General features: G+C 35.4%; 1 protein-coding gene across 5 annotated transcripts in view; it reads left to right on the forward strand.

Annotated features, from left to right (window-relative positions):
- Positions 1-27,663, forward strand: part of CADM2 (cell adhesion molecule 2) — a 1,119,939-nt gene that overhangs the window by 999,300 nt on the left and 92,976 nt on the right. For all 5 annotated transcript variants that reach the window (XM_051859417.2, XM_051859415.2, XM_008267104.4 and 2 more), the window contains 2 exons: positions 2,332-2,422; positions 24,529-24,707. In XM_051859417.2, the coding sequence (XP_051715377.1) occupies positions 2,332-2,422; positions 24,529-24,707 (270 nt within the window). The remainder of the gene's footprint in view (positions 1-2,331; positions 2,423-24,528; positions 24,708-27,663) is intronic.

Below are 27,663 nucleotides of genomic sequence, written 5' to 3' on the forward strand. Positions count from 1 at the left end.
GTGTATTTCCATTCTAAATGCCAGCAGGCTCAGCACTCAGGAAGATGCAAGAGTTTATATCCCAGTCCAAAGGCAGGAAGAAAGCTGATATTCCAGTTTGAAAGTCATCTGATAGGGCAGAATTCTTTCGGACACAAGAAAGGGTCAGACATCTCTTTCAGACTGCTAGTGATGGGATGAAGCCCCTGCATTGTGGAGGGCATTCTACTTTACTCAGACTACCAGTGGAAATATTAATCTTGTCCTAAAATACCCTCACAGAAACTCCCTGAATGATGTTTGACCAAGTAGCTGGGTCAAGGCGTGGTCTGCTTGATCCATAAAATTATCAACCATCCCAGACACTCAGATTACCCAAATTTCCTCACCCCTTTTTGCCCAGAAAATGAAGCTTTTTTTAAAAGATTTATTTTATTTATTTGAAAGTCAGAGTTACACAAAGAGGAGAGAGAGAGAGGGAGGGAGAGAGGGAAGGAGAGAGAGAGAAGTGTCTTCCATCTGTTGGTTCACTCCCCAGATGGCCACAACTGCCGGAGCTGCGCCAATCCGAAGCCAGGAGCCAAGAACCTCCCCTGGGTCTCCCACATGGGTGAGGGGCCCAAGTACTTGGGCCATCTTCTACTGCTTTCCCAGGCCACAGCAGAGAGCTGAATCGGAAGAGGAGCAGCTGGGACTAGAACCGGTGCCCATAGGGGATGCCGGCGCTTCAGGGCAGGGCTTTAACCCACTGTACCACAGCACCAGCCCCAAATGAAGCTTTTGTGATAATACATCAAAGGGAAAAGGAAATCTGTTATGTATGTATTTGGGTAAAGGTCTTACAAACACAGCCTTCAGTTTGAAAAGTACAATTCTGGTTCACCCCTGCTAATTAATATTTAGTTAATATTTGCCCTTCACTTTTAAAAATGCCCTGCATTAGACTAAATGATAGGATCATCCTCATCAATAACTGATTCCATAAACATGGTGATGACAATAGAAAAGTTAATAAAGTTTATTTAAATATTTTATTAAATATTTTTCTTCTACCAGTTAAAAATTATGAAAAATATGTGTCATATTTTTCAGATTATTTTTTCTTGAGTTATTTTACCCTACAATTATGTACAATGCTATATGTTGAACGCCTGTTTGTAAGCAGAATTTTATTTTTTCACATTAAACATATTTTTTAAAGGATTGAGAAAGAATGCATTGAAAAGCAGGAATAAATTTAAAGTATGATATAAGGTGTTCCACAGGATCATAGCTTACTCTATACATGACAAACTTAAATACCATCCTCAAATATCTAATCTGATTATCACTAAATTGATTGACACCTATTTAACCGACTTCAAAATCGGAGGGTGACTACAATGCCAGAAAAGCTCAGTTCTTCTGTTAATAAGAAGGGAAGGAGGCAAGTAATTGTGATGTTTGAAGAATTCAGAGCGTATTTATATATTTTAAAAATGGGGAGATAAGAGGAAAAGGCAATTCTATGCTGACTGTGGATCAGACAATGTTAGCACTGCCAAAGTCCCAGAATTGTGTGTTTATATTGTGCCCTTCTATAGCTTACTTTACATTTATTCTGTGAAATACATATCTTTGTATTGATTAAAGATATTTCATGGCATATGAGTTATAAATATAAATGTCTTAAAGTGTTCTTGATCCTCTTCCACCAGCAACCATTTTATTATTAAAAAGAAATAATTTTCTAATAATTATGCAGTAGCAGATAAGACAGTATGCTTTTTCGGAATATTATAAATGGCTCCCTGAAGTGATTTGCTAACTGTACTTTAGAACAAGCAGTGTTGCTCAGTGCAGCATTACTGCATTTTCAAAAAAATTCTGCATACTGCTTGGGAGACAGCAATTGATCTTGAGTTCATTGTGGGTTCCTTATTGTGAGTCTCTGGTATCCCTGCAACAATGAAAGTGTTGTTATTCAAATGCACATAAATGCATTCAGTCCATAATAATAGTATTCATAGCCATCTATAAATAGTTGAAGAAACAATTGTGTGAAATGCTTGATATTCATCTGAACCGCTTTTTGCAATCTCACTTGTAAATTCAGATTTCAGGAAGAATACAACAGTTCTGCTCATAAGATATTCAGATTTTTTTTTTTTTTTTTGCTAGCTTTGCATGGACAGAGTGGTAGCTCTTAAAATTATACACCTTATTTCATCGAATCTAAGAAACTCCTTATAAACATTTATTTTTAAGAAATATATAGGAAATTCAAAACATAGTGGTGATGCAAAGCTCTTAAACATAGAGCTTTATATTATTTATGTTGAATGACTTTTCTTAATCTCCCTGTGTTTCCAGATACACCGTCAGTTAAGATTATACCATCCACGCCTTTTCCACAAGAAGGACAGCCTTTAATTTTGACTTGTGAATCCAAAGGAAAACCACTGTAAGTGATTTAATGAGCAATAAAGTTTTTCACTGTTACTTCTCTCATCCTTTGATTTCAGGCTTTTGCTGTAGAAATCTGCTGTTTTGGTCTTTTGCTGGGTGGGCAAAACGGTCTCTAGAACAGAAAACCCCTGAACCTTGTCTTCATTAAATGTCTGTGGAAGATTGGTTTTCACTTTGTCATCCAGGGAAGTTTCTGGGAAGGTTTCCAACTGTGATTTTTTTGTTACTTTTTTTCTCTCCAGTAAGATATTTCAACCTAAAAGGGGGAGGGGGTAGGATTAATCAGGCATTATTTATATCAACAGACAGATAATAGGTATGCATTGCTGAACTTAGTTCTCCCATGCAAAACTTTGAAAATCTGCCAAATATGCCCAAGTTTTAAGTTGCATGGGGAATCATTTTCATAATAAGAGAAATCAAATCTGCATTTCTTATGGAATACCAAATGAGACATAATTCGGGAATGTGATGTGCCTGAAAGTAATGGGAATGAAATGGGTCACAAGTTCAATGCTTTTCCTTACAAAGTGATTCCTTACTAGGATATATGCACAGTAATATCATGCTTATAAACAGCTGATAGATTATTTTATGCAAATTTTAAATATGGATATTCAAATATGGATAATATTTGGAAATTATATGATCATTCTAATATAGTAACTCCCCAGACCTAACTTTCTGTAGTTTACCTGATCTTTAAAAAACTTCCAATTGATTTGCATTCTGTTAAAATTTTAATAAGAGGAATTTAATTGTCCTCTGTATTATGATAACTTCTGTGAAAATCAGGTTAAATTACTAAAATTTTGCTTCCAATCATATTTATGTTATTTAAGTGCAGATTTCACCTAATTCCATGAGAAATTCTTTTAAAGGAATTGTAAGATATGTTAACATCCTTATTCATTTGACATTATCTTTTTGTACTTTCTTTATCATAATGTTGATATTAAACTTAATTATTTTCTGCAAATGCTAGTATGTTGATTAAAGAGCATTTGTAAGTCAATCTATTATTTCTCTTCAATATTTTTTTTAGAAGTTATTTATTTGAAAGGCAGAGTTACAGAGGTAGGGGCAGAGAGGGACAGAGGGAGGGAGGGGGGGAGAGAGAGAGGGAGAGAGAGAGGTCTTCCATCTGCTGGTTCACTCCCCAAATGGCTGCAACAGCTGGAGCTGGGCAGATCCAAAGCCAGTGGCCTGGAGTTTCTTCTGGGTCTCTCACGGGGGTGCAGGGGCCCAATCACTTGGGCCATCTTCTACTGCCTTCCCAGGCCATAGCATAGAGCTGGATTGGAAGAAGAGTGTACAGGACTTGAACTGGCGCCTGAACGGAATGCCGGCACTGCAGGCAGCAGCTTTACTTGATAGGCCACAGCACCAGCCCCATATTTCTCTTCAATCTTGTAAGAAAAGTTTGGAGTCACTTTGGCCTCTAAAAGAAATACATTCTTTTTAATGGTAGCTTTACTATATATAGCCTTCTCAATTCACTTTCATAGTTCTTACCTTCTGAGAAGCTCAAATTGCTTATAGAAAACATTTTTCTACTGCAGTATGTTATTTATATGTGACAAGTGCATTTTAGGATTATAGCTTCAAGAAGAGCTTTTGGCTGCAAGTTCAGTATTTAACTAAGGAAGAAGTATAATTGACTCTGCTCAGCTATAGGCATACCTAAATCTTAATTTCTTTGAATTCAATATATCTAATATCATCACTCTTTTGTTAACTTTCCCCTCCATCTCAACACCTATATTTCATCCTATTATTTTCCAAATATGTAATTGTAATTACCTCCTTTCTCTCTTCATTTGCTACTGCTTTGCCTTGTAACCACAGAGGTCCAAATATGGTCATGTGAAGGCATATGATCAGAATTAGAACATAGCAAACTATTTTTATTTTTATACTTCTCCCTTTCATATATATCCAAAAATGTGTTTGTGTAAATGTATGCGATTAAATGAAGGTAAGGTGGAAGGCATGAGGTATGGAACACTTGAACATAAATATCTGTCTGCTCAAACAGCACCCAGTGGCTATCAGTGACCTGCTACTTGATTCCACGTTGATTCCATGTCGCCCCTTCTAGAGACATCATTTTATTTAGGGGAATAATTAAATTTTTGAGGTTTAAGTAATTAAATACTTAAATAGTTCATGTCAGTTAGCTCAGATATAGTTGAATAGACATGCCTTATTGTGGGTCTCTGAGTTTCAGATACCCAGGAAAATGCTTGCACGAACAATGAAATATACAAAATTTCTTATTTAGTTTAGTTATGATTACAATGGTGTGGGAAGTTTAGGAAACAAAAAATACCACCTATATCAGAATATCCTAATCAATATCATTTTGCAAACAGAGAAAGGAAATAAGAAAGGGTTACCTATTTTACAGAAGAGAAAACTAAGGGTCAAAGATGTTAGCCAAATTTTCTTATGCATCCAGATTTTAAATGAGTGAATGAGCTTTGTATCAAAGTTACTCTTTCAGTTATTGGCTGCTATTTAGCTGCCGAATCTAAATTGCCACTTGTGGTAGCTGGGATAGTTTGTGAAAATCTGAAATGGGTCTGACAATAATTTTGAACACTGAAGTTGAATGTATGGATGCTTTACATTTAATAATTGGCTAGAATTGCAATATATTTTATTGTTGCTATCTTTAACCAGACTTTCCTCTATATACTCCTTTTGACACTTGCCTGATTTCTGTCAAACTGACCGTTTCTAGCATGAGTGTGTCGCCATTAACACTCCCACCATAATTAATACAGTATCTTTTGCAAAATGGTCATTATATTCTGTCTTGACTTGTATAGATCTCACTATTTTATTATTTATAGTATGTTCTGCAATTAAATGTGGATTAACTTATTCACTTGTCTTATATCACATTCCTCCTGTGCTTGCCAGGCCATTGACATTAAGGTCATAGTCAACTTCTTTGATTGTTCCTTCTTTTAGTGCACCGCTTTTTTATCTTTATTTTTTAAAAATCCATTTCTTTATTTGAAAGTCGGAGATACAGAGAAAGAGAGAGACAGGAGAGAAAATTTTCCATCCGTCTGTTCTCTCTCCAGATCGTCACACTGTCCAAGGCAGAGCCAGGTTGAAGCCAGGAGCCAGGAGCTTCAACTGAGTCTCTCATGTAGGTCACAAGAGCCCAAACACTTGGGTCCTCTCCCAATGCTTTTCCCAGACCATTTGCAGGGAACTAGATTGGAAGTGGAGCAGTTGAGACATCAACTGGCACTCACGTGGGATGTTAATATCACAGGCAGCAGTTTTACCTGCTCTGCCACAACGCTGGCCCCTCTGCTTTCTTTTAGTCCCTCATAACCTTTTTGAAACCAGCTCCTCTGTATTTTCTAACTATCTTTTCCATTAGATGAGTCATTAACCTCTTGAAAGGCTAACTTGTAGCCTCTCTGTAGTTTATCTTGTGTTTCCAACAGTGCCAGATGAGGCGGGCAGAACAAAAAAAAAAAAAAAAAAAAAAAAAAAAACAAGGAAAGACTGAAAAGGAATCATTGGATTTTCCCAGAAGGAAATCTTACTGATTATAAAGAAAATAGTCTCATTAGAGCAAAGAGAACAGAAGGCAAATTGAAATGGATGGATCAGGGGGTTTGTAGGTGTTGGGGAAGTCAAGATAGTGGGGAGACCACCCATTTCAGAAAGTGAACCGTGGGCAGTAAATGAGGAGTGAGAAAAAAATATGTTAAACAGAAATTTGGAAACAAACATAGTAATTAAAAATATAATTGGGAGGCTATCCATATTTTAAAATAAGATTGAAAGAGCAGGAGTGAGATTGAAGTCTGTAATATCACATTAGGCAGGTGAGAATTGATCACGGTCAAAGTTCCACTCCATTACCTTGCAGCTATTGCACCTGATTCCCCATTTAGCTGTCTTGGCACCAGTGAGAAGCAAACTACACCTTAACTTTTGGTTCCCAAAGCACTTAATTTCTATTATCTTTACCCTTTACCTGAGATGCCTCTAATGAGCAGCTGAGAATCATAAATAGGAAATTGATATGATTCGTTTGACTCTTACAACTGACTTACGAGTACCTTTAATCCATCATCAAACCTTCATTTTTTTCTTAAGTATTTCAATATGCACAGTTTCTTGAAGAGTACGCTATTCATGTTCATTAGGTTTATTGGTGGCAGACAAAATAACACCACTATCTTTTGTGTAAATCATAAAATGACAGCATGGCTCAAGTTGTCTTGAGACTCGTGTTCCTAGCCTGCCCTCCTGTATGCTAATGTTGTTTTCCTTGTTCTAAATGTGAGAGCCCCAGAGCCTGTTTATGAACAATCATGCTTTATTTGACTGCTTTGGACAGAAGCCTTTTGCCATTTTCCTGGGGAACAGCTGCATAACTTGGGCCAGGACCAAATTGTTCCACTTGACACTACTATAGAGGCATTCTATTCTTTCCTTAAAAGAGAGATTACTGTACATGTCTGTCTATTGTTTTAATTTTAGTTTAAAGTGAGGACCAAGCTAATGCCAGCCACTTTTCTTTCAAGTCCCCAGAGTTTTGCAGCCCTCTTCTTTCTTTGGCTGAATTCCCAGACAGCTTTCAGGCAGCAGCAGTCTCCGTTTATAAAAGTAGAGGGAGAAAGAAGAAAAAGAAATAAAAAACAAAAACCAAGCTTTTATATTACATTAAAGTCATGACCTTAAATGTGGTGGCATTGTCCCACACATGCGCTAAGTTACGAGTCACCATTCATTATTAAAATGCTTAACTCTGTCAGTTTACTTCTAGAGATCAATGGTACATTTCCAGTGAAATAAATGTGTATTTGGCATGTATTCTATAAAGAAAATAATTATAGGTATTGATAGATTTTTCTGTGTATCCAGCACAATGTTTATGTTGTACTTACTATTTCACCTTCTGGTAGCCTCCATTTTTCTTTTGTTCTTGGCATAAATCTAGTATGCATAATTGCACAGCACAGAACATCCGTATTTTATCCAAGAGGAAAGATTTTAATCTTTAAGAAGACAGATCACATACCACATAACAACCAGTGAGGTGTATTAGAGGAACAATTACACATCCATTTTGGAAATGATCAAGAACTAAAGAAGAAATCAGATATGTATGTATTAGTGCAGTTTCCTATTAGCATAATGGAGATTTTTTTGAAAGGAGGTAAAAATTAAGGCAAGATAGCTACATATCAGCTCAGCATTTTCAGTCTACCATGTACTTTTTTGTAAATCACAGGTATTTTTTAATTGGTATACAAGCCAATTACAGTCCAAAGAAATGACAAAACAAACCAGGAGTTAAAGAAGGCAAATTATTATCCACAGTTAATTTTTTTGAAAATGGGATAATAGATGCTCTTTGAAATGAGAATATTGACATAAAATAAAATAATAACTTTCACCTGATTGGACCTAACAAAACATGTTATTATAACATATTTGTTACACTAATAACACACACAAAAATAGTCATCTAGTTAGTCATGAAGACCCATATTATATTCAGAGAGGATGCTCTAGTGCACAAAAATTTTGTAAGGGCAATTGAAGCAGAAATACAAATCTGGGTTTTAAATATAAATCTGTGGATATTGGTGGCCTGGAGTGAACTGGAACAAGTCACTTAACCATACCAGGTATGTTTTTTTCTGTTTTTTTATTAATAAATTTATTTTTAGAGTAGTGTAATGTTCAGCCAAAAATATAGCCAGAATATACAGAATTCCCATGCACTCATTTTCACATACTCATAGCGTCCCTAACTACCCACGTCACATCCCATAGCGTAGCATGTGTTACAAGCAATGAACTTACATTGATCCAGCATTGTGATCCCCAAGCCCAGAGCTGGCACTGAATTCACTCTTGAACAATAAGTATGTTTTAAATATTTATTTACATGAATGCCACAGTGACAAAGAGAGTGAGACACACAGAATAAAATTCCATCTGCTAGTTCACTCCCCAAATGACTGCAACAGCCGGATCTGGACCAGTTCACATCCTGGAACCAGGAACTCCATCCTGGTCTCCCACATAGGTCATAGTGGCCCAAGCACTTGAGTCATTTTTCACTGCCTTCCCAGGCATACTAGTAGAAGCTGGATCAGAAGCTGGGCAGCTAGAACTGGAAGTTAAACACTGATATGGGACACTGTCATTGCAAGTGATGGCTTAACCTTCAGTGCTGCTACCTTAACCCCATGTATATTTTTTTATCTCTAAAATTGAGATGAAATCTAGTGAACAAATCATTTTGTAAAAAATTTGTCTTATTTATTTGAAAGGCTGATGTGCAGAGAAAGAGGGAAACACATTCACACAGATTGTCTGTCCTCTGTTTGATTCCCCAAATGGCTGCAATAGTTGGGACTGGACAGGCTGAAGCCAGGAGCCTGGAACTCCACCTGGTTTTCCTATATGAATGCAGAGGCCCAAGAATTTTGCTGGTTTCACAGCTGCATTAGCAAGGAGTTGGATCAGAAGTGGAGAAGCCAGGACTCAAACCAGTGCTCATGTGGGATGCCATCATTACAGGTGGTGGCTTAACCCACTGTACCACAGTGGTGGACCCTACTGAAAAAATTATTTCAAGTGTAAACAACAATATATATGAAATGTCTCCAAGTAATTTCATAATAAATAATAAGTATGAATTTGATAATATTTTGTCAAGGAATTATATATAGTATATATCACAAAGTTTCCAAATCAGAAATATTAATTTTATGCTTTATATACATATATATGATGCAATTGGACTACTATAGCAACTCTGTAACTTGAGTTATTATCTATTATATATATATATATACATATATCATATATCTTTGGAATTCAAGTATGTTTGCCTACCAAAACAACCCAGCCTGAAGTCATGGCAAAACTGATAGATCAACTTGGCTATTCTATCTGAGGTTTCATAATAATAATAATAATAATAAAATATTAAAGATAAAATACAGTGAAAAAGTTGTGGTAAGAATTCTGATCAAATGTAAAATAATTGTAAATGAGAGACAGGGTAATTCTAAGCCATAGGAAGAGTACCTTTCCTAATTTTCCTTGGTGTTAATGTAGAAAAATTTTAGAACAGTTTGAAAGCACTAGAAGTGGTAATGAATTAGATTCAGTTCATAAATTTGAGAAAACTAAGCCATGCAGCAATTCTGGTAGAATGGAAGCACCTAACCAGTTATCAAGTTCTGATACAAGTCAAATGCAGTAGATTTTGATGACTTAAACAACCCACATGAAGCAGATGTCGTCACATGAGAGGGTGGTAAGCAGCAGGGTCTGTGATTTTTAAGAGCTTGTTTTGGCATAGTTTTCCAAGTTCTCGCACACTTGATTGTCTTGTTTAAATCACACAACTACCCTGTTGTAAAGGTTTACAAAGATGGTTAAAATCATTTCCATTTTATAGATGAATAAAAATGTCCTGTGTTTCTAGGACCTTTCTGAGTCAGCCAGCCAGTAAAAGGTAGGACTGGGATTAGAAACCAGCTTCTCTTTCATTGGAACGATTCTAATAGTTGTGTCGTCTTGCTGACTTGGTGTTTTCAGCCCTCCTATCACACTGATTTCTCACAATAGATGGTGATGTTGTCACAGAGCTCAGATAAACTTCCAGTAGAGCCTCTGTTTTTGCCAAACCATTGGAAAAAACACCAGTTACTTGAGCTCAAATTCATATTAGCACATTTAAATGGTTTTAAAAGCTTTGTTAATATAAAGAGAACAGATTTCTTGTATTTCATGGGTATGGTTCTAAGAAGATAACCATATTTCCCACCCTCATCTCTCTCCAATTACCCTCCTTCCTTCCTTTGTTTTTTCTTTAATTTTTTTTTCAAAGAGATAATTTCAATACACTGTATAATCACAGGCTTAATTTAAAACTAACCATAATATCCATCAATAAAAAGTAGGAAGGCCACAGTTCCACAGAGTATAAACAAGAGCTAAAAACAGTAGCCATATCACAAGATGTCCATTTCACATCTATACATTTGTTTGTATTCTATACTGACAGATACAAGGGAAAATATATGATGCTTGTCTTTTTGAGATTGGCTTATTTCACTAAGCATAATGGTTGCCAGTTGCATCCATTCTGTTGCAAAAAACAAGATTCCATTCTTTTTATGAATGCATAGTATTCTTTAGTGCATATATACCACATTTTCTTTATTCAGTCATCAGCTGATACAAATCTGGGTTGATTCCATATCTTAGCTATTGTGAATTGAGCTGCAATATACATTGGGTACAGATAACCTTTATATGCTGATTTAATTTTCTTATCTAAATATTAACTAAAGAAATTTTAAATAGAACTAACTCTATAGTTAACTCTTCCTTTTATCCCAAGATTTATTTATTTATTTGAAAGGCAGAGTTACAGAGAGAGAGGAGAAAGAAGGGGAAGAGAGAGAGAGATCTTCTATTGACTGGTTCACTCCCCAAATGGCTACATCAACTAGGGCTGGACGAGGATGAAACCAGGAGCCAAGAGCTTCATCCAGATCTCCCACGTGGGTGTAGGGGCCCAGGAACTTTGGCCATCTTCTGCTGCTTTACAGGCATTAGCAGAGATCTGGATTGGAAGTGGAACAGCCAGGACTGGTACTGGCACTTATATGGGATGCTGGTATCCCAGGTGGCAACTCTACACACCATACCACAATGCCAACCCCTCTAAACATTTTCTAACTGGATTTATCACTGGATGAATAGTAACTATTTGATGTTAAGTATATTTTCTTTTTAAAAAGTAGGTTGCTTTCAACTATTGATTGTATATCACCTTTAGAATTTTAAGATTGCAAGTTTACAACTACAAAGTAACATCAGTGCAAGTGCAATATCTATGAAATGCAATGAAATGAAAGGCCAGAGAAGACAAATAAAATATGCAAGAAGTTAAAGGAAAAACCTCCTGAAGACTATGCCTTTCTTATTAAAAATGTTTAATATGTCACCAAAAATATTTGGCTGAACATAATGAGGTTTTCTCTGTTGTATAAATACTTTTAGACCCAAAGTCTTTGGGTAATAAAGGTTACATAGCCTTTACTTTATACACACACATATTTTTATCTCTCTCTCTCCCTTTCTCTCTCTCTCTCTCTCTCTATATATATATATATATATATAACCTGTAATCTGATATCTAGAAAAATGTAAAATTGTCTCAATTACTTAATTAAAATTTAAAGGTATTATCAGTTGCTTCAAAACAGTGTTTCTAAAAGCATAATGTTAAAATATTATTTCTAAGTTTTCCTGATTTCATTAGAGATATCCATGTGCTGTTCTTCCCACGTGAGTTTGTTTTCAGAGGCCCATATGCTATTTTGCTTCCATCTCATGGCTTCAAAATTTAATCACACGTTGCCTCTCTGGAACCACACAAGCAGGTCTCTTGGAAATGAGACCAAATATATTTGGTTTTGTTTTTGAAACCAGAAGCTGACTCTCGGTAATCTCCACGCTGTTATGTAGGCTGGGCATCTGTGATGTGCTGGGCACTCAGTCATTTTCAATTAAATGTTCCAGTGTCTCGTGAGAGTCCCCTAAGAGCTTGCAGAACCACGATTATAGATCCACAGAGGAAATGTTCTTCTTGAACATTTCCAGGTAGGCAGTTTTCTTGCAACAAAAAGCCAATTATTTTCAGAGATTATGTAAATGTTCAGTGGGAAAGCCTGAAAAAATGTCTCAATATATTTAAGATACCATTGTGGAATAGTTTTGTCATATACATGACTAGACTTTTGTGATAAGTACATTTTGGCTGATGGCTTTAAATAGCTGTAGTTTTAAAACATTAATTTTGAAACTACATCAAAATAGTTTATTCTTCATATAAACATTGCATAAGTTTTTAACAAAAGCAAGATTATCAATATATAAATATGATCATTATAGGAAGATTACAGAAACAAAAATCACTCTTAACATTAAAAAAGCTGAAATGCTACCATTATTCCCTAAAGAAAATATTATCTCATTGCTCAATAAGTACCAAACAATAAGATTTAGTTTTTCTCTTTGAAATTTTTCCTAGAATATTTGTCATAAAGTTGGAACTAATTTCCCTCTGGTAGTTACCAGTATAATGTACGAAAAGTGTATAATTCTGCTCCTGATATATCAACTGTTAAATAATTTGATGGTTACTTCTATATAAATATAAGGAGGAAATTAAATGTGGAATAGAAAATTAATTCAGAATCACTTAAAGATGCAATATTGTTTCAGTCAATGGCAAAAATTAGAAAATTCTTATTCCTGAGAAAGCCAATAATAAAAAGAAGTAATCTAAAAGAAGTCTTTTTGGACTACACATTTTTGTAACAATGCGTGTTGTGTATCTGTAACCACAATCTAGACATAGTCTCAAACACATGAAACACTTTTCATCTCAAAATTTGAAAAATATTTGAACAATGATTAATGCCCCAAATTATAGAAAATATGAACATTTACAATTAGTTCTGAGTAGAATAGGCAGAATCTCTCAGTGATTGATGAGACACTTAAAGCCCAACTCTTGCAAATTCTAAATGCCAGGAGCCACCGTTAGTGTCTTGTGGCCAACAGAAGTTGCCTAAATGTGGTGAAGGATAGACTTAATCATCACCACTCAAAACTGGAAGACTGGGATGAAGACAGTGACATGGACTTAGGGAAGCAGAAAGCTAAATATAATAGCTTTGCAATGTAGGAACAAGAGGACCCATAGGTTAGAGAGGCTCTCACTGTGTGTAACAAATGCAGTGCTTTCCAAATTGCAAGTTGTGACTTGTTAATGGGCCCCAAAATTGATTTAGATGAACCTTTCTCAAAAACCAAAAATAGAATAGAAATAGCAGAAGAGCAAAGAAAAGTATGGAGAAGAAAAATAAGAGTTAAAAAAAAACTGTCACCTTACATTAGAGAGGCAAAGTGTTTATTTCCTGTATATACTAATTTTTGTATGACTTGTGGTTGTCACATTATTTTTCTTTATAGGTCATACTTTAAAGGATTTAGAACTAGCAACATTGGCATAATTAGGTTTGGGTGGCATTCGGACAAAGAGTATGTTGTCTTATCACTTCAATTCTTCTGAAATTGCACTAGACAAAATGTGTATTCAAACTGGAAAGATTTTAACTCCAGAAAACACAGTTGAATGACGTAAGAATGGTCTGCTTAATAAAGCAGAAAACTTTGATCCTTTAAGAAAGAGTTTATTCAAATCCTTATAATATACCTTCAAATTTTGTAGTTTGAATTTCAATTATCTTTAGCCTTTACTTACCGGGAATGTTTAATGCTCCATATCCAGGTAAATGATGTACGCTTTGAAATTACTTCCCCAAGACCATTACTTTGAAAATTAGCAAGGAAACAAATCATGTAGTAGAAATGGCTGTGTGTATGGCATTATGATGACATAGTGTTCAACATAACTGTTAGATCTTACAAGGCTAACTAGTACCATTTTACAGTAGTAGAATAGGTTGTGAAGTTATAGAGGAAATAGAACCCGTGACTGCATATGCCCTTAAAGTGAATGGGTCTTCAAGTTTCTGATCGACTAGGATGCTTGTAGATACATTTTATATGGTATTGATTTGTCCTTATAATTATACGGGTTGATAAATGGCAGATTCTAAGAAATTAAGATTAAATATTTATTATCTAAAAAAAACCATAAAAATTCTCCAATGTCTACCTTAATCAAATGAAACTTTTAAGAACTAATACATTTGAAATAAGTTGAACAAATGTTTTCTTAAGAATGATCATGGTTAATATGTCATAATGACTTTTTGCTTAATGTACACATTACGATTTTTTACTTGCATGAAAGATGGATGTTTACTCAATATTTCTTGATCTTTTACCCAGGGATTAATATTCTATGCTTACCAAAGAAAAGAAATGTTAAGTATAGATAAGGCATCTGTAATTGTTTTGCTTCAGCAGAAAGTCCTTGAGAGATTAGATTAAGTATTTGTCACAATTTTGAATATTTTTCCTTCAGAGCAAAAATCTGTCACTCCTTCATGATCATAGCCATCTTATCCTTTGTAGGGATAATCTTTTGTTTGTTGTGCCATAAATTGACTGGAATTATACAGTTTGTAGCATGACTGATTTGTTTCTCAAAACTGTTAAAATAATCATCAATAAACACTACCTTATCAGTAAAAACTGGTCCAAGATTTCACAGGCACTCTTAAAAATGCCATTATTTTCAAGTCTTCCAAAGAGCACTTACCTTGTGCATATAAGTTATTTCCAGTTTCAAATACAAGTTTCTAAACTTGGAGGCAAGAAGTACTTTTAAAACTCAGAATAAAGCAGCATATGCTGAACTCAATCACAAGAAAGGGTTGATTTTTATCATTTGTTATTAAGATGTTAAATATAATGGTAATGCTAATGTTGATATTATTATCCCATCTAACTCTAACCCTAACCCTTAATGTAATGGGACTCCTCCTACTTGACACAATACCAGTACAATAATTAATTTTAGCATTTACACGTAGACAAACCTGAGATCATGGTTTCAACTTGCAATTTAAAGTAATAACTAGGTGTAAATTTTGCACTTCAAACTGACATCATTTATGACCACATTAAAATGTCTTTGATTCTATCAGACAGAAGTACTGATGAAGATGTTAGAAAAGGGAACTTCATTGTTGAGCCTTTCAATAGAAATCTTTGGGATTCTCAAATCTATATTCCAAAAAGCATTTTATTGCTTTTCATGAAAAAGAATTGCACTGATATACCATCTCCATGCTGAGCAACAAGCAATCCATGATAATTATGAAGATAACGCAGGAGACTAAAGAGACATCCAGAAGTCATGGAAACAAGAGTAGGGACTACAGAGAAGATGAACTAAGGAACCATGGTAGAATTTCACTTTCTCACACACATAAGTATATCAGGACGTTACATTAATGAATACAAATAACTTCATAAAACTTGAAAGACAATGGAAAATATTCCTTTAAAGAAAAGTTATTTAAGAATTTCACTCACTTGTGTGAACTCTTCAACCCCCTCAGTCCCTTTTTCCCTCTTCATTTTCACTACTATTCCAGCTTAAATACATGATATAACAGCACAAACTTGACAAATTGATGGTATTAGCCCATATTAAGATATTGTAACAGTATTTATTTTAATACTACATTAAAGGATTCTGGAAGCAGAAATTTATAGATCTAATCATATGTTCTTAACAACATTTATGAGACATAAGTGACGTATTTTAATAGGTTGGATAAAAACTACAAACCATCAAAGGGGTGGATTTCTGGCAGAGGGTTAAGACACAACTTGGAATGCCTCATATCAGATGCTGTTTCAAGTTTCTGCTACTGCACTTCAAATCCAATTTCCAGATAATTCTTGTGAATGGCAGCAGTTGATGACCCATAAAGTTAAGTTCCTGTCATCCAGGTGGGAGAACTGGATGGAATTCCAGGCTCCTGGCTTCAACTGGATCTGGGAACTGAAAATTAAAGATATTCATTGGGTTAGAAGGAAAATATTAAGGACAATGAACTTTTTGTTTAAGATTTATTTATTTATTTGAAAGATTACACAGAGAGAGAGGTCTTCCATCCAATGGCTCACTCCTCAGTTGGCTGCAACGGCCGGAGCAGGAGCTGCACAGATCCAAAGCCAGGAGCCAGGAGCTTCTTCTGGATCTCCCATGCGGGTGCAGGGGCCCAAAAACTTGGGCCATCTTCTACTTTTTTCCCAGGCCATACCAGGGAGTTGGATCAGAAGTAGAGCAGATAGATCTCAAACGGGCCACTACATGGGATCCCGGCGCTTCAGGCCAGTGTGTTAACCAGCTGTGCCACAGCCCGGCCCCAAGGACAATGAACTTTGATGAGGTTATTTCTTGCTGCTAGAACTGTTGGATTCCTTTGTCTTGTGTTTTCTTATGTCTTAAGTAGCAGTCTTCTGTGACTGTCAGTAACCTGCTCTTTTGTTTTCTTTCTTGAGCTTGCACACATGCATTCTCAATCTTTCTGTAAAAATTTCAGCCATGCCCTCTACCTTGACTTCAAAATTCTCATTTCCTTATTGTTTGGTTTAGGTGTATTTCTGTATTTTCTTCTGACACTTGAATCCAGCATTTCTGAAGCATAAATCATAATTTTCTGTTTCTGCTATATCTTAATCTGTTTGCCTTCCATTGCTTGCTGTTGTTTGGTTGGTTTTAGGCATTATTGTCTCCTCTTAGGACTAATACTATTCTTATTGTATGGACAAGAAACTTTGCCTTAACATCATACTTTATCTGACTTCCCAGAAAGAAGCATTCACTTCCCCAAGTCTCATCTATTATCTTTTCAATGCTTTCCTTTACTGTGACTCCAACTTGGTGGATGCCTTACCACCCCTCTTCAGAACTCTATGTATGGTCTTTATTGGAATTCCTTTGTCATAGATTTCGCATTAATTTTCTCATAAGAGACTCTGATCAAGAACATTCTCTTTTCAAAAGCTGTCAGAAAATACTTTCATTCTTAAAGAAGTCCTGATCTAGTTTAGCACAGTACTCGGGCCCTTGATGACTTATTTTAAAGGTACAGATTTTCTCCTAAAATCTTTCTCCCAGACTTTCCTATTTCCTTTTTTTAGCAGCTTTTTTTATGACCAAAATGTTTCCTATTACATTTCATCCACTCTTCCATGTTAATACTATCATCAACCTAATGGTTTAATACTAAAATAATAACTTACACACTTTCAGGATTTGTCCCATAAATTTGGGCTCAGCCTAAGTTATTTATAACTATTCTTCTTTCTGTTCTTTCTTACCAGCTTACCTCTCAGCTTTGCTGCTATTGTTTCTAACTCAGTTACCACATAGTGGACTTTTTAACTTTTTTCTTAAATTTTTATCTTTACAGAAATTCACTTTTCCTATTCTCTTTTCCTGCCATTCACCATATTTATTTATTTTTTAGTTTATAATTATTTATTTGTCTTTAATTCGAAAGTCACACACACACACATACACACACACAGAAGGAGAGAGAGAGAGAGAGAAAGAACTTTCACTCTAAAGTTTACTCTGCAAATGCCCACAACAGTCAAACCTCAGGCCAAAGCCAAAGTTGGGAACCCAGAATTCAAGCTGTGGATGAAAGGGACTCAGGTGTTTGAACCATCACCTGCCTCCACATTTGCAAGAAGCTGGATCAGAAGTGGAGAAGCCAGGACTCAAACCTAGGCACTGTGATATAGGATGCAGGAATCTCAAATGATGATTTATCCCCTATGTCAAACTCCCACCCCATGCTCACTATAAGGTCATCTTTTCAACACTATGACCTCGGAGAGCAAACACCCTACCGAGGACTCTGGCTCCACTTAATAAGGTCTTTTATTTCTACTCGACAATATCCTACCACAATTAAAGACACTATTCAAGACTTATATCTTTAATCAAACATGTTGTAATGAGCCTATATTTGTGATAAACCTTTATGATGTTTTATAACTCATTCATGCCACTACCATGTCCTGCCAAGTATTACAGTTGATGACATATATTTTATATAAACTACTAAAGTAGAAAGTCATGGTGCAGATATTTATTTCATTTTCTTTAGATTCTTCATAATCCTTGTTTCAAAAATTCGCACAGATTTATTTATAATTATTTGATAACTGCTTACAATTATCAAGTATCCAGTGAAGAACATATAGGCACGCTATTATAAAAAAGAATGCTCATCGATCTCTTATTTGTATTAAGATAAAAGTGTCGGAGTTGAACAGTTTCTGTTAATTAAATATATTGATACTTATTGAAGACAACTTTACTACAACTATATTGACATTTTGTTTTCCATTGTCCATATATCTATTAAAGACTGACACATAAATGCTGCATTGATTATGTTTTAAAATAAATCTAAATAGTGACAAGCAAAACACTCAAATTATTTGATAATAAAACACATTTGCTATTTTAAAAATTGCTGTCATAAAATATTTAAAATCATTACCAAGAGTAAAAGCAAATTTTATTTGTTCCAATAATTAAATTGCACAAAATTCAAACATCACAGCTTGATGTACATTGCAAGGACCAACTGCAATATTTTTATAATAAGTAAGAGTATAATTTTGCATGTATGTGGAAAGTTATATAGATGGTATGTTCAGACACATCCCATATGCTCCTCAATAACAACAATTTGTGTATCTTTTGAATTTGAAGTGACCAGTGGAATAAATACCTCAACAAGTAATTCTTCCCTAATTCTTTCTGTTTAGCAACCACATTGTTACTGTCCAACAGTCTTTACATAGTTGAATTTTGAATCAATTTCACACTTTTAAGAACCCTACTCCTTGAATTTGTGTTATACTTATATTTTACATTTTTAAGAATTTATTTACTTATTTTAAAGACACAGTTACAGAAGGTGAGGAACAGAGAGAGAGAGAGGTAAGAGAGAGAGCCTCCATCTGCTGCTTCACTCCCCAAATGGCTGCAATAGCCACAGCTGGGCCTGGCCGAAGCTGGGGGCCTGGGACTCCATCCAGCTCTCTTCCATGGATGGCTGAGACCCAAGTACTTCAACCACCTTCTATTGTATTCGCATGTCATTAGCAGGGAACTGGATCAGAAATCGAGCAGCGGAATGTAAACAGGTACTGGCTTCACAGGTATCAGCTTAACCCTACCGCACAACACTACCAATCTCTATATTTTACATCTTAAGAAAAACTCCAGGTTAGAATGGCTCACATACAGAAATCTACCAACAACAGATGCTGGCGAGGATGTGGGGAAAAAGGGACACTAACCCACTGTTGGTGGGAATGCAAACTGGTTAAGCCACTATGGAAATCAGTCTGGAGATTCCTCAGAAACCTGAATATAACCCTACCGTTCGACCCAGCCATCCCACTCCTTGGAATTTACCCAAAGGAGTTTAAATTGATAAAGAAAAAAGCGGTCTGCACCCTAATGTTTATTGCAGCACAATTCACAATAGCCAAGACCTGGAACCAACCTAAATGCCCATCAATGGTAGACTGGATAAAGAAATTATGGGATATGTATTCTTTAGAATACTATACCGCAGTAAGAAACAACGAAATCCAGTCATTTGCAACAAAATGGAGGAATCTGGAACACATCATGCTGAGTGAAGTAAGCCAGTCCCAAAGGGACAAATACCATATGTTCTCCCTGATCGGTGACAACTGACTGAACACCAAAAAGGAAACCTCCTGAAGTGAAATGGACACTATGAGAAATGGTGACTTGATCAGCATAGCCCTGACTGCTAATGGACAACTTAATACATTATCCCTCATAGTAAAAAAAAAAAAAAAAAAAAAAAAAAAGAAAAACTCCAAGCAACTCCAGTTTCTATTCTTTTTCTTCTTTTTTCTTTTTCATTCTTCTCTCTCAATTACTGGGCAGTGTTTGGACTTTAGCTTAAGGATGCAATGTCAAAAATAACAGGGAAGGTCGGGTATGTCCTGGCATGTAAGGGCACGTGCATCCCATGTTGGAGTGCTGATTTGAGTCCTGGCTTCTCCACTTCTGATCTAGTTCACTGCTAATAATGAGCCTGGGAAGTAGCACATGATGACTTCAGTATTTGGGCCCCTATCACCCATGTGGGAGACCAGGATGGGATTCCTGACTCCTGGGTTAAGTCTGTTCTATCCCTGGCTGTTGTGGCCATTTGGGGACTGAAACTGTGGTTGGAAGATCTCTTTCTGTTTTTCATTCTTTATGTCACTCTGCCTTCTAAATAAATAAATAAGGTATCTTTTACAAAATAAAAATAAAAAAGAATGCAATTTTATTTCCCCAATTCAGAAATGCTCAGACTAGAATCCTCTTAGAATTCTTTCCTAGACCCAACACATTTTAAACGTTCTCCTTGAACCAGTTTCAAACCTTTTTGACAATTAGTTTACATTTATGTCCCTCTATGTCTCTAAAAATCCAATGGCATAAACATGGAGGGTTTCATGGATAGACTTTTCAGTATTTGTCTGAAATGAGAAGCCTTTGCTAAAAGCCGAAAAGAGAGCAAGGTGTTTGTTGAACTCAGACACCTTCTTTCACTTTCCAGTGAAAATATTACAGAGAAATAGAGAACAGAGAGGAATTAGATTTTAAAAGAATAAGCCTTGTAATAAAAACTTCAATGATATCTACTGTCCATCTGTGGAATTCTTAACCTGAATTAAAGCCGGTAGACATCTTCATGTGGTCACATGGTGTGCAAGGCACAAAGTGACTAACTATAAGATCATCCTCTGTCTTAAATTAAAGCAAATGTAAGATATAAATATTTGGGAAAAAATCTTTTATTTTCTTTGGAACGAGAAAGAGATTTTTACCTGAATATTATTATAGTGATTTTTTTTCTATCATCAGTGAAAAGTAAGTTTAATTTTCATGAGACTTAATATGAGAGCCAACACATACCATGTTCTGAAGAGAAAACCACAGAACTCAAAAGAAATATCACAAATTAGGAAATAGCATAGATTTGAGAAAGTTCTAAATTTGGATAGTGTTTTACTACTGTTCACTTATTTTAAAAAGTTTTATTATTTGAAAGGAAGTGTGTGTATGTGTGTGTGTGTGTGTGTGTGTGAGAGAGAGAGAGAGAGATATGGAGAGAGAGAGATATTAATCTTCTATCGGATGGTTCATTCCCTAGATGGCCAAAACAGGCAGGTCTGAGCCAGGCTGAAGCCAAGAGTCAGGGACACCATCCTGGTCTCCCACTTGGGTAGCAGAGAGTCCAAGTACTTGGACCATCTTCCATTGCCTTCCCAGATGCATTAGCAAACCTGATCAGCAGTGGATCACTGGGACTTGGGTCAGTATTCATATGGGAGATCAGCCTGATCATAAGTGGCAGCTTAACTGGCTGTATCACATTGTCAGCCCCTTCTTTTTAATTCTGCAAGAATACCAGGATAATTGTTTCTCTAAGAGACTCAAGTCACTTTTCAATAACCAAACTGATTATTGTTTATTTATTTTTCTTTCCAAGCATGATCTAAAAGAAATGACAAAAGCTATAAAGAAGAAGGTTTTCATTCTCATCGGGTTCTGGGGTGTGAATGAGTCCAGTTAGAATTGTTCCTGTGGCACAACTTCACATATCAAATGCCCCACAGAACAAAACCAAGGATTTTAATGGAAACCAATCATCAGATTTGATCAGTAATGTTGTTCAAGGTATTAAACTAGTGATCTGAGTGAATTGTGCCAGTTTCTCCCAACATTAAGTAATAAATAATTACTATGTATGAAAATTCAGAATATCAGAGTCAGTGTTGTCCCATAGCAAGTAAAGCTGCTGCCTGTGACACTGGCATCCTGTATGGGCAGTAGTTCCTGTCCTGGCTGCTTCACTTCTGACCCAGCTCCCTGCTAATGGCCTGGGAAAACAGCAGAAGATAACCCAAGTGTTTGGGCCCCTGCCATCCATGTGGGAGACCAGAAAAGCTCCTGGCTCCTGGCTTTGATTGGCCCACACACAACCATTGTGGTCATCTGGGGAGTGAACCAGTGGATGGAAGATTTCTCTCTCTCTCTCCCTCTCTCTCTTTCCCTCTGTAATTCTGACATTCAGAATAAATCAATCTTTAATTTAAAAAATAAAAAAATGCAGAATCTCTTATTAAATAAGTACAAAACACTGAGTTAATACAATTTTTTAAAAGTTAGTATTTTAAAAATTTCACCAAGACCTTGGAACATATGCGAGTCAATTCATAAACACATTTTATTTCCCTTTTTACTTCTTTTTTTGCTTTCTATCACTCCAGGAAGAAACTCTTGCAAAAATATCTTCAGGTACATAGAAAAATACAACACGTGTAGCTTTATAGAGTTTGATAGATAGAAACAAAATCAAATTCCACCTCACACACGATATTCCTAACTCCTGATTATTTGAGCTTCAGAGAGGGAGCTTTCTGGATTGACAGCATCGGTGTTCTGACCTTCTGAATCTACACTGTTCCCATCACATGTCTGAGGCCTCTTTTGTGCTCCTGTTACTTCTAGTGTCTTGCCCCTACTCTTTTGCCTCCATATCGCATAGAAATTCTACACTGGCACCACATTTAAAATGATCTCCTTTGGATACTCGAACAGCAGGGAAGATTGTTATTCATTTGCAGCAAGAAGCTCAATCATTTCTGGGTTCCAATTAGAGAAAGCCTAGAGGCCTTCTTTATTAAGATGAAACACAAATTGAATCAAGACTTGCTAAACCACTTAATATTTTTATGGTGATATTAAGAAGCTTGAACATTTTAAATACTAATTGGAAATATGTGCAGCTATTTTTTAATCTATGCATTAACTCTAACCTCCATTTCGTCCCAGTCACATCTTATGGTGCTAACTCTTTTGCCAACTGAAAGATTTACCACACAGTAGGATCAAGAATCCTTGATGGATTCAGTTCAGTATTAGCAAAGACTTACTTACACTACTGTATCTTCTTGTTAACCAGTTTTGCAAGGTTTTACTTTTTCATTACTTCCTGGAAGAGAGCATATTTTAAGGAAAAATATTTTAAATACAAACTCTCAACTTAGTTTAATTATATCCTTAACTATGTTTTTATAAAAACAATTTAAAAATACATGTATAAATTTAGTTGCATATTTACAGAACCATGTGCTCTAAGATGTGACTGAAAGCTTATATAGAGAAAAATCATAGCAGTTTGAATTTCAGGGAATTTGATTGTATCAAAATATGTAAATACATGCATATAATTATGTGTATGTGTTTAAAAAATTCAAGTTCTACAGTAAGAAAATATTACCCCTTAGTATCATAAAATACTTCCATTGAGTAGGTAGTATTATGCAGAGAAATGTTCAAAAAGTCAAATTATCTTTAATGTGATGGTTATTATCACCCTTATGTGGCTCTGTAGAAAAGATGAAACTTCTGTTAGTTATGCTACAAATCCCACTTTTATTTCACCTGTTTTTCTTCTTCAAGGGAGGTTAAAAATATACATGATATAAGATTACCCAGGACATTTTAAAATAGATATTAATAAATCAAATAGCAACTAGCAGATATAGGTTATATGAAACTAGTTGAGTAGTATATTAATGGTTTGGCTATTATTAGTAAGACTATGAGAGTGAGTTGTCTATATAACTGAATGATATAAACTGTAATTTTTTTAATAATTTCTCTATACCCAGTTTCTGCATCTTTTAAATCGCATAATGCTCTTTCAGCATTGTCCTGCTTTCAGTTTTGATAAAATTGTCTTCCTTCTTTGCTTTCTGCCTCTGTAGAGATAAGAAAAAATAAACAGTTTACTATATTCTACTACTCACTTACTACAGCAATTCACTCTGGTCTTCAAAATGTACATGGGGATTTTTCTATCAACCATCAGTTCCTCAGCGCACACGGTCTGAGTGCTCTGTATTCCCTCTCTGTTCCACATGACGTGCTGAAGCCAGGCTCTCAGGAAAAACCCTTGGAGGAATGGGAAAAGAGGCAGAGGGAAATTGGGAAAAGCGTCAGGTAGTTTCAGACACAAAATGCAGCAAAGAGGTACCTCCAAGTGCAAAGGTGGAATTCCTGGTTTCTCTGGGGAAGACTTGCTCCGGAGCCTTACGTCAGTCCTCTGATGTGAGATGCGAGTCATTAGCAGCAGGATCTGGGCCACAGGACCAGAGGTAACTGCTATCACTCTTCCAGGATGCTGGGTCAGGGTAGCAGCACTGACTGCTACGAAGACGCAATGAGTTAGTTCTTCAATGTAGGTCTTCCTAATTAAGTAGACTAGAATTAAATTATATTTATGATTCCTCCAACTCTTCAGTGAATTCATGGTGGTTCTTTGCAACCTTAGAAGCTAGCATGAGATTACACACATACACACAAAAGGTGGTAAATATTTATAAATTGCTTGTTTTCCTCACTTCACAGAATGTGTAACATTTCTTATTTTTCCTATCTATATGCATGTTTGAACCCAATAGGCCAGAACCTGTTTTGTGGACAAAGGATGGAGGAGAATTACCAGATCCTGACCGAATGGTTGTGAGTGGTAGGGAGCTAAACATTCTGTTCCTGAACAAAACGGATAATGGTACATACCGATGTGAAGCCACAAACACCATTGGCCAAAGCAGCGCAGAGTACGTTCTCATTGTGCATGGTGAGTACCTTTTGAAAGACACCACATGTGAAAAGAAAAATGACCTGACAAGCCTCTTTACATTGATCTAAATCTTTAGAAAAATAGAATTAAACAGTTTCTTTCTTTCTGAAGGACTTCTCTTAAGTATAAATGACTCCAAGTTTATAATTAAGGTGTTCTAAGACAGACTAATTAAATAAATTACAGCATTCACTAGAAATAAAAATTTGTTTTGAAAAAACCTTTCTTATAAATATTTGTATTTGATTTCTTATGACTAGTAATTATATTAACGACTAATTTTTATAAATAAGTGCATTTATTTATAATCTATAATCATGAAAACTGTATTTACCTTCAGCTAACTATGGTTGTGTTATCATAAAAGTGTTCTTTGTTATCACAAAAATTTGCTGCACAAAGAATTAGAGTACCTCATTGAGATGTAGCAGACAGAAGTGTACAACATTAACTATAATATTAATTTCCTATGAACCATAAGTTGAAATTTCTATAGATATTTCTCACAGTACAAGAAAAAACAGCAAAAGGACAGAAATAAGAGAACCTCTGGTTTTCCCAACCTCCAAAAACTGTAATGGTTTTTTCATAAGGTAGCTTTGACATGTTGTAGAAAGAGTTGAATTTTTATGAGATTGACAAATATTGCAATAAATAAAATTAGGCAGCTTTCTTTATTGCAGTACTTCTCAGGGTTTATTTTAGATGTCAGGCAGCATTGTGAATCTCTAAGAGAAAGAATCTTAGAAAATGTTTCATTTTTCTCATATATTTCACCAAAAAAAACCACCATTCTGAGGGCAGTATTGCATTTTATACAGTATTTCAAAATTCAAAACAAGTATCCTATAAAATGCAATGCAGTGATAATTCCAGTAGATATTTAGAATCATGGAGAGAGTATATTTATTTGATATATTTCCAATGAATCCAGTCATAGAATATTTAAGAAGTACAGGTTAATTCTATACATTTCTAAAAGAGAATTTTGGAGGTCATGACTATTTTCAAATTTTAATTAATCAAATTTAATTTATTGGCTTAATTGATTAAATTTAATTTAGCTTAACTTTAGTGAAAATAATTTACCCAATTAGTGCCATTTCCCCAAAGTTTTCATTTTGTTATGATGCAGGGAGACTTAGAGAAAAGGTAGTGCTCATATATAGCTTTCCTCTTTTAAATTTTTTTAGTGTATAAAATCTTCTGAATTTTAATATCATTGTATGATGGTCAGAGGTGAAAGCTCACAATAGATAGACTCTCCAACCTGCAGACATCCTCAAAATAGTAGTTCTAAGAGTTTAATTTGTAGCATCTCAGGAAATGTGCAAAGTCGACTTTGGGAAAGATTAACCTAATCAAATTAGACTCATGAATTAGACCTAAATGTAGTAAATTCCTGTAGAGAAACCCTGCGGGCCTTACTGCAGAAAATATAACAAGAAGACAAGTTAGATCTTGAGAGCAGGATCCAAGAGTAACCTTCAGTTTGTGAGACCTGGCTGTTTAGATCATGCAGTCTCATCAGTTAAGTATAGTCTATCTGATTTACCCTTGATTTCCTAAGTGCTCCTCTCACCCAATGGTGGGAACCTGGGGGCTTGTTGCATAGCATGTCACATTGTGTTGAAAGCAATATGACATAAAAATATAGAAAATTAGAAGGGAAGTGACAGAAAAAATAATATACTCAGATGAAATGTACGCCATTTGTTTTTTAAAAGTAACTCAAGTAGAGAAAATTCATATGCTTTCCCAGTGTTTGCAAGCGAACCAACAGCATGGTTTCCTAAATAGCCAAGCTACCTTTAGGTAGTTGGCAGTTGACATATTGCTAATAAATACTTCTCTGAGCACTTTGTAAGAAGCCATTTTTGGCTTTGCTTTCTGGACTCCAATTCATCAAAAGCACCCCATAGATTAATGCTACTCATGCTGCTAGATAAACGCTGTGAAGTTCAACAGTAGTTTACCTAGGATTATTGACACAAGTAATGAGAGGCTCAGTGAAACAGTGAAACCATATTACACTGTGTTTAAAAAGGGCTCCAATTGGGTTCATTACAAAATAAAGTTTCTTTTTCCCCTTTGCACACTGAGCATAATGTTTCATTAGTCACTGGCAGTATAAAAATAAAAAAGCTACTCTCCTCTGTTAATGGTTTGGCCGTTTCAAAACCCTACTAAATGATGAAATTTGAGTGGCATTTCAATCTATAATGAATGCTGTATGCATTTCTGAACGCAGTGATAACTGATCATTTGTGAGAACTTTACCCTTTTGTCTTTTACACAAAAGTTGATTTTACATTAGCTGTGATAATTTAATATAGCTCTAGCACAGAATGGTTTTCCAAGAGCTGAGACCCGCGCCTTTGACTCTACCACAGTTGCCTAGTTCTATTGATTCTTAACGTGATGACAGTCTGAGCACTTGCGAAATCATCTATCTAGATGCCACCCCAGTAGTTAGACTTTATTCTTTGGGCATCAATAGAAGAAGCACATTGTTTACATGTTACATTGAATTAGTACTAACATGAGCATTTTGTGTTTTGTACATTGGAGAGGCTTTTTTTTTTTTTTGTCTGTCCTCTAAATTACAACTTTAAAAATCTCAGTATTAGGGCTATTGATGGGAATTTGAGACTCTCGGCATAAAATTCACCTTCAGAAGAAAGCCTAGCAAAAGTCTTCAAACACATAGCTGTAGTTTAAATTTTGGTGTTTTTTTTTTTTTTTTTTGTACGTTTGCATTGGAAGAGATAGTTGCACTTTCAGTAACCAGTTCAACAATGAATTGATTAATCTGTTAAATTAATACCCATCATTATGCCAATTAATTCCTGTGAACACAGTAGTTTCTTATTTTGTGCCTTTTTTCAAGAAAATGTTGTGTCTTGCTATTTTGTCATACTATTTATTTGTTTTGAGTGACTGATTACATCCA

This window comes from Oryctolagus cuniculus, chromosome 4, assembly GCF_964237555.1.
Source record: "Oryctolagus cuniculus chromosome 4, mOryCun1.1, whole genome shotgun sequence".
In the NCBI taxonomy this organism is placed as follows: Eukaryota; Metazoa; Chordata; class Mammalia; order Lagomorpha; family Leporidae; genus Oryctolagus; species Oryctolagus cuniculus.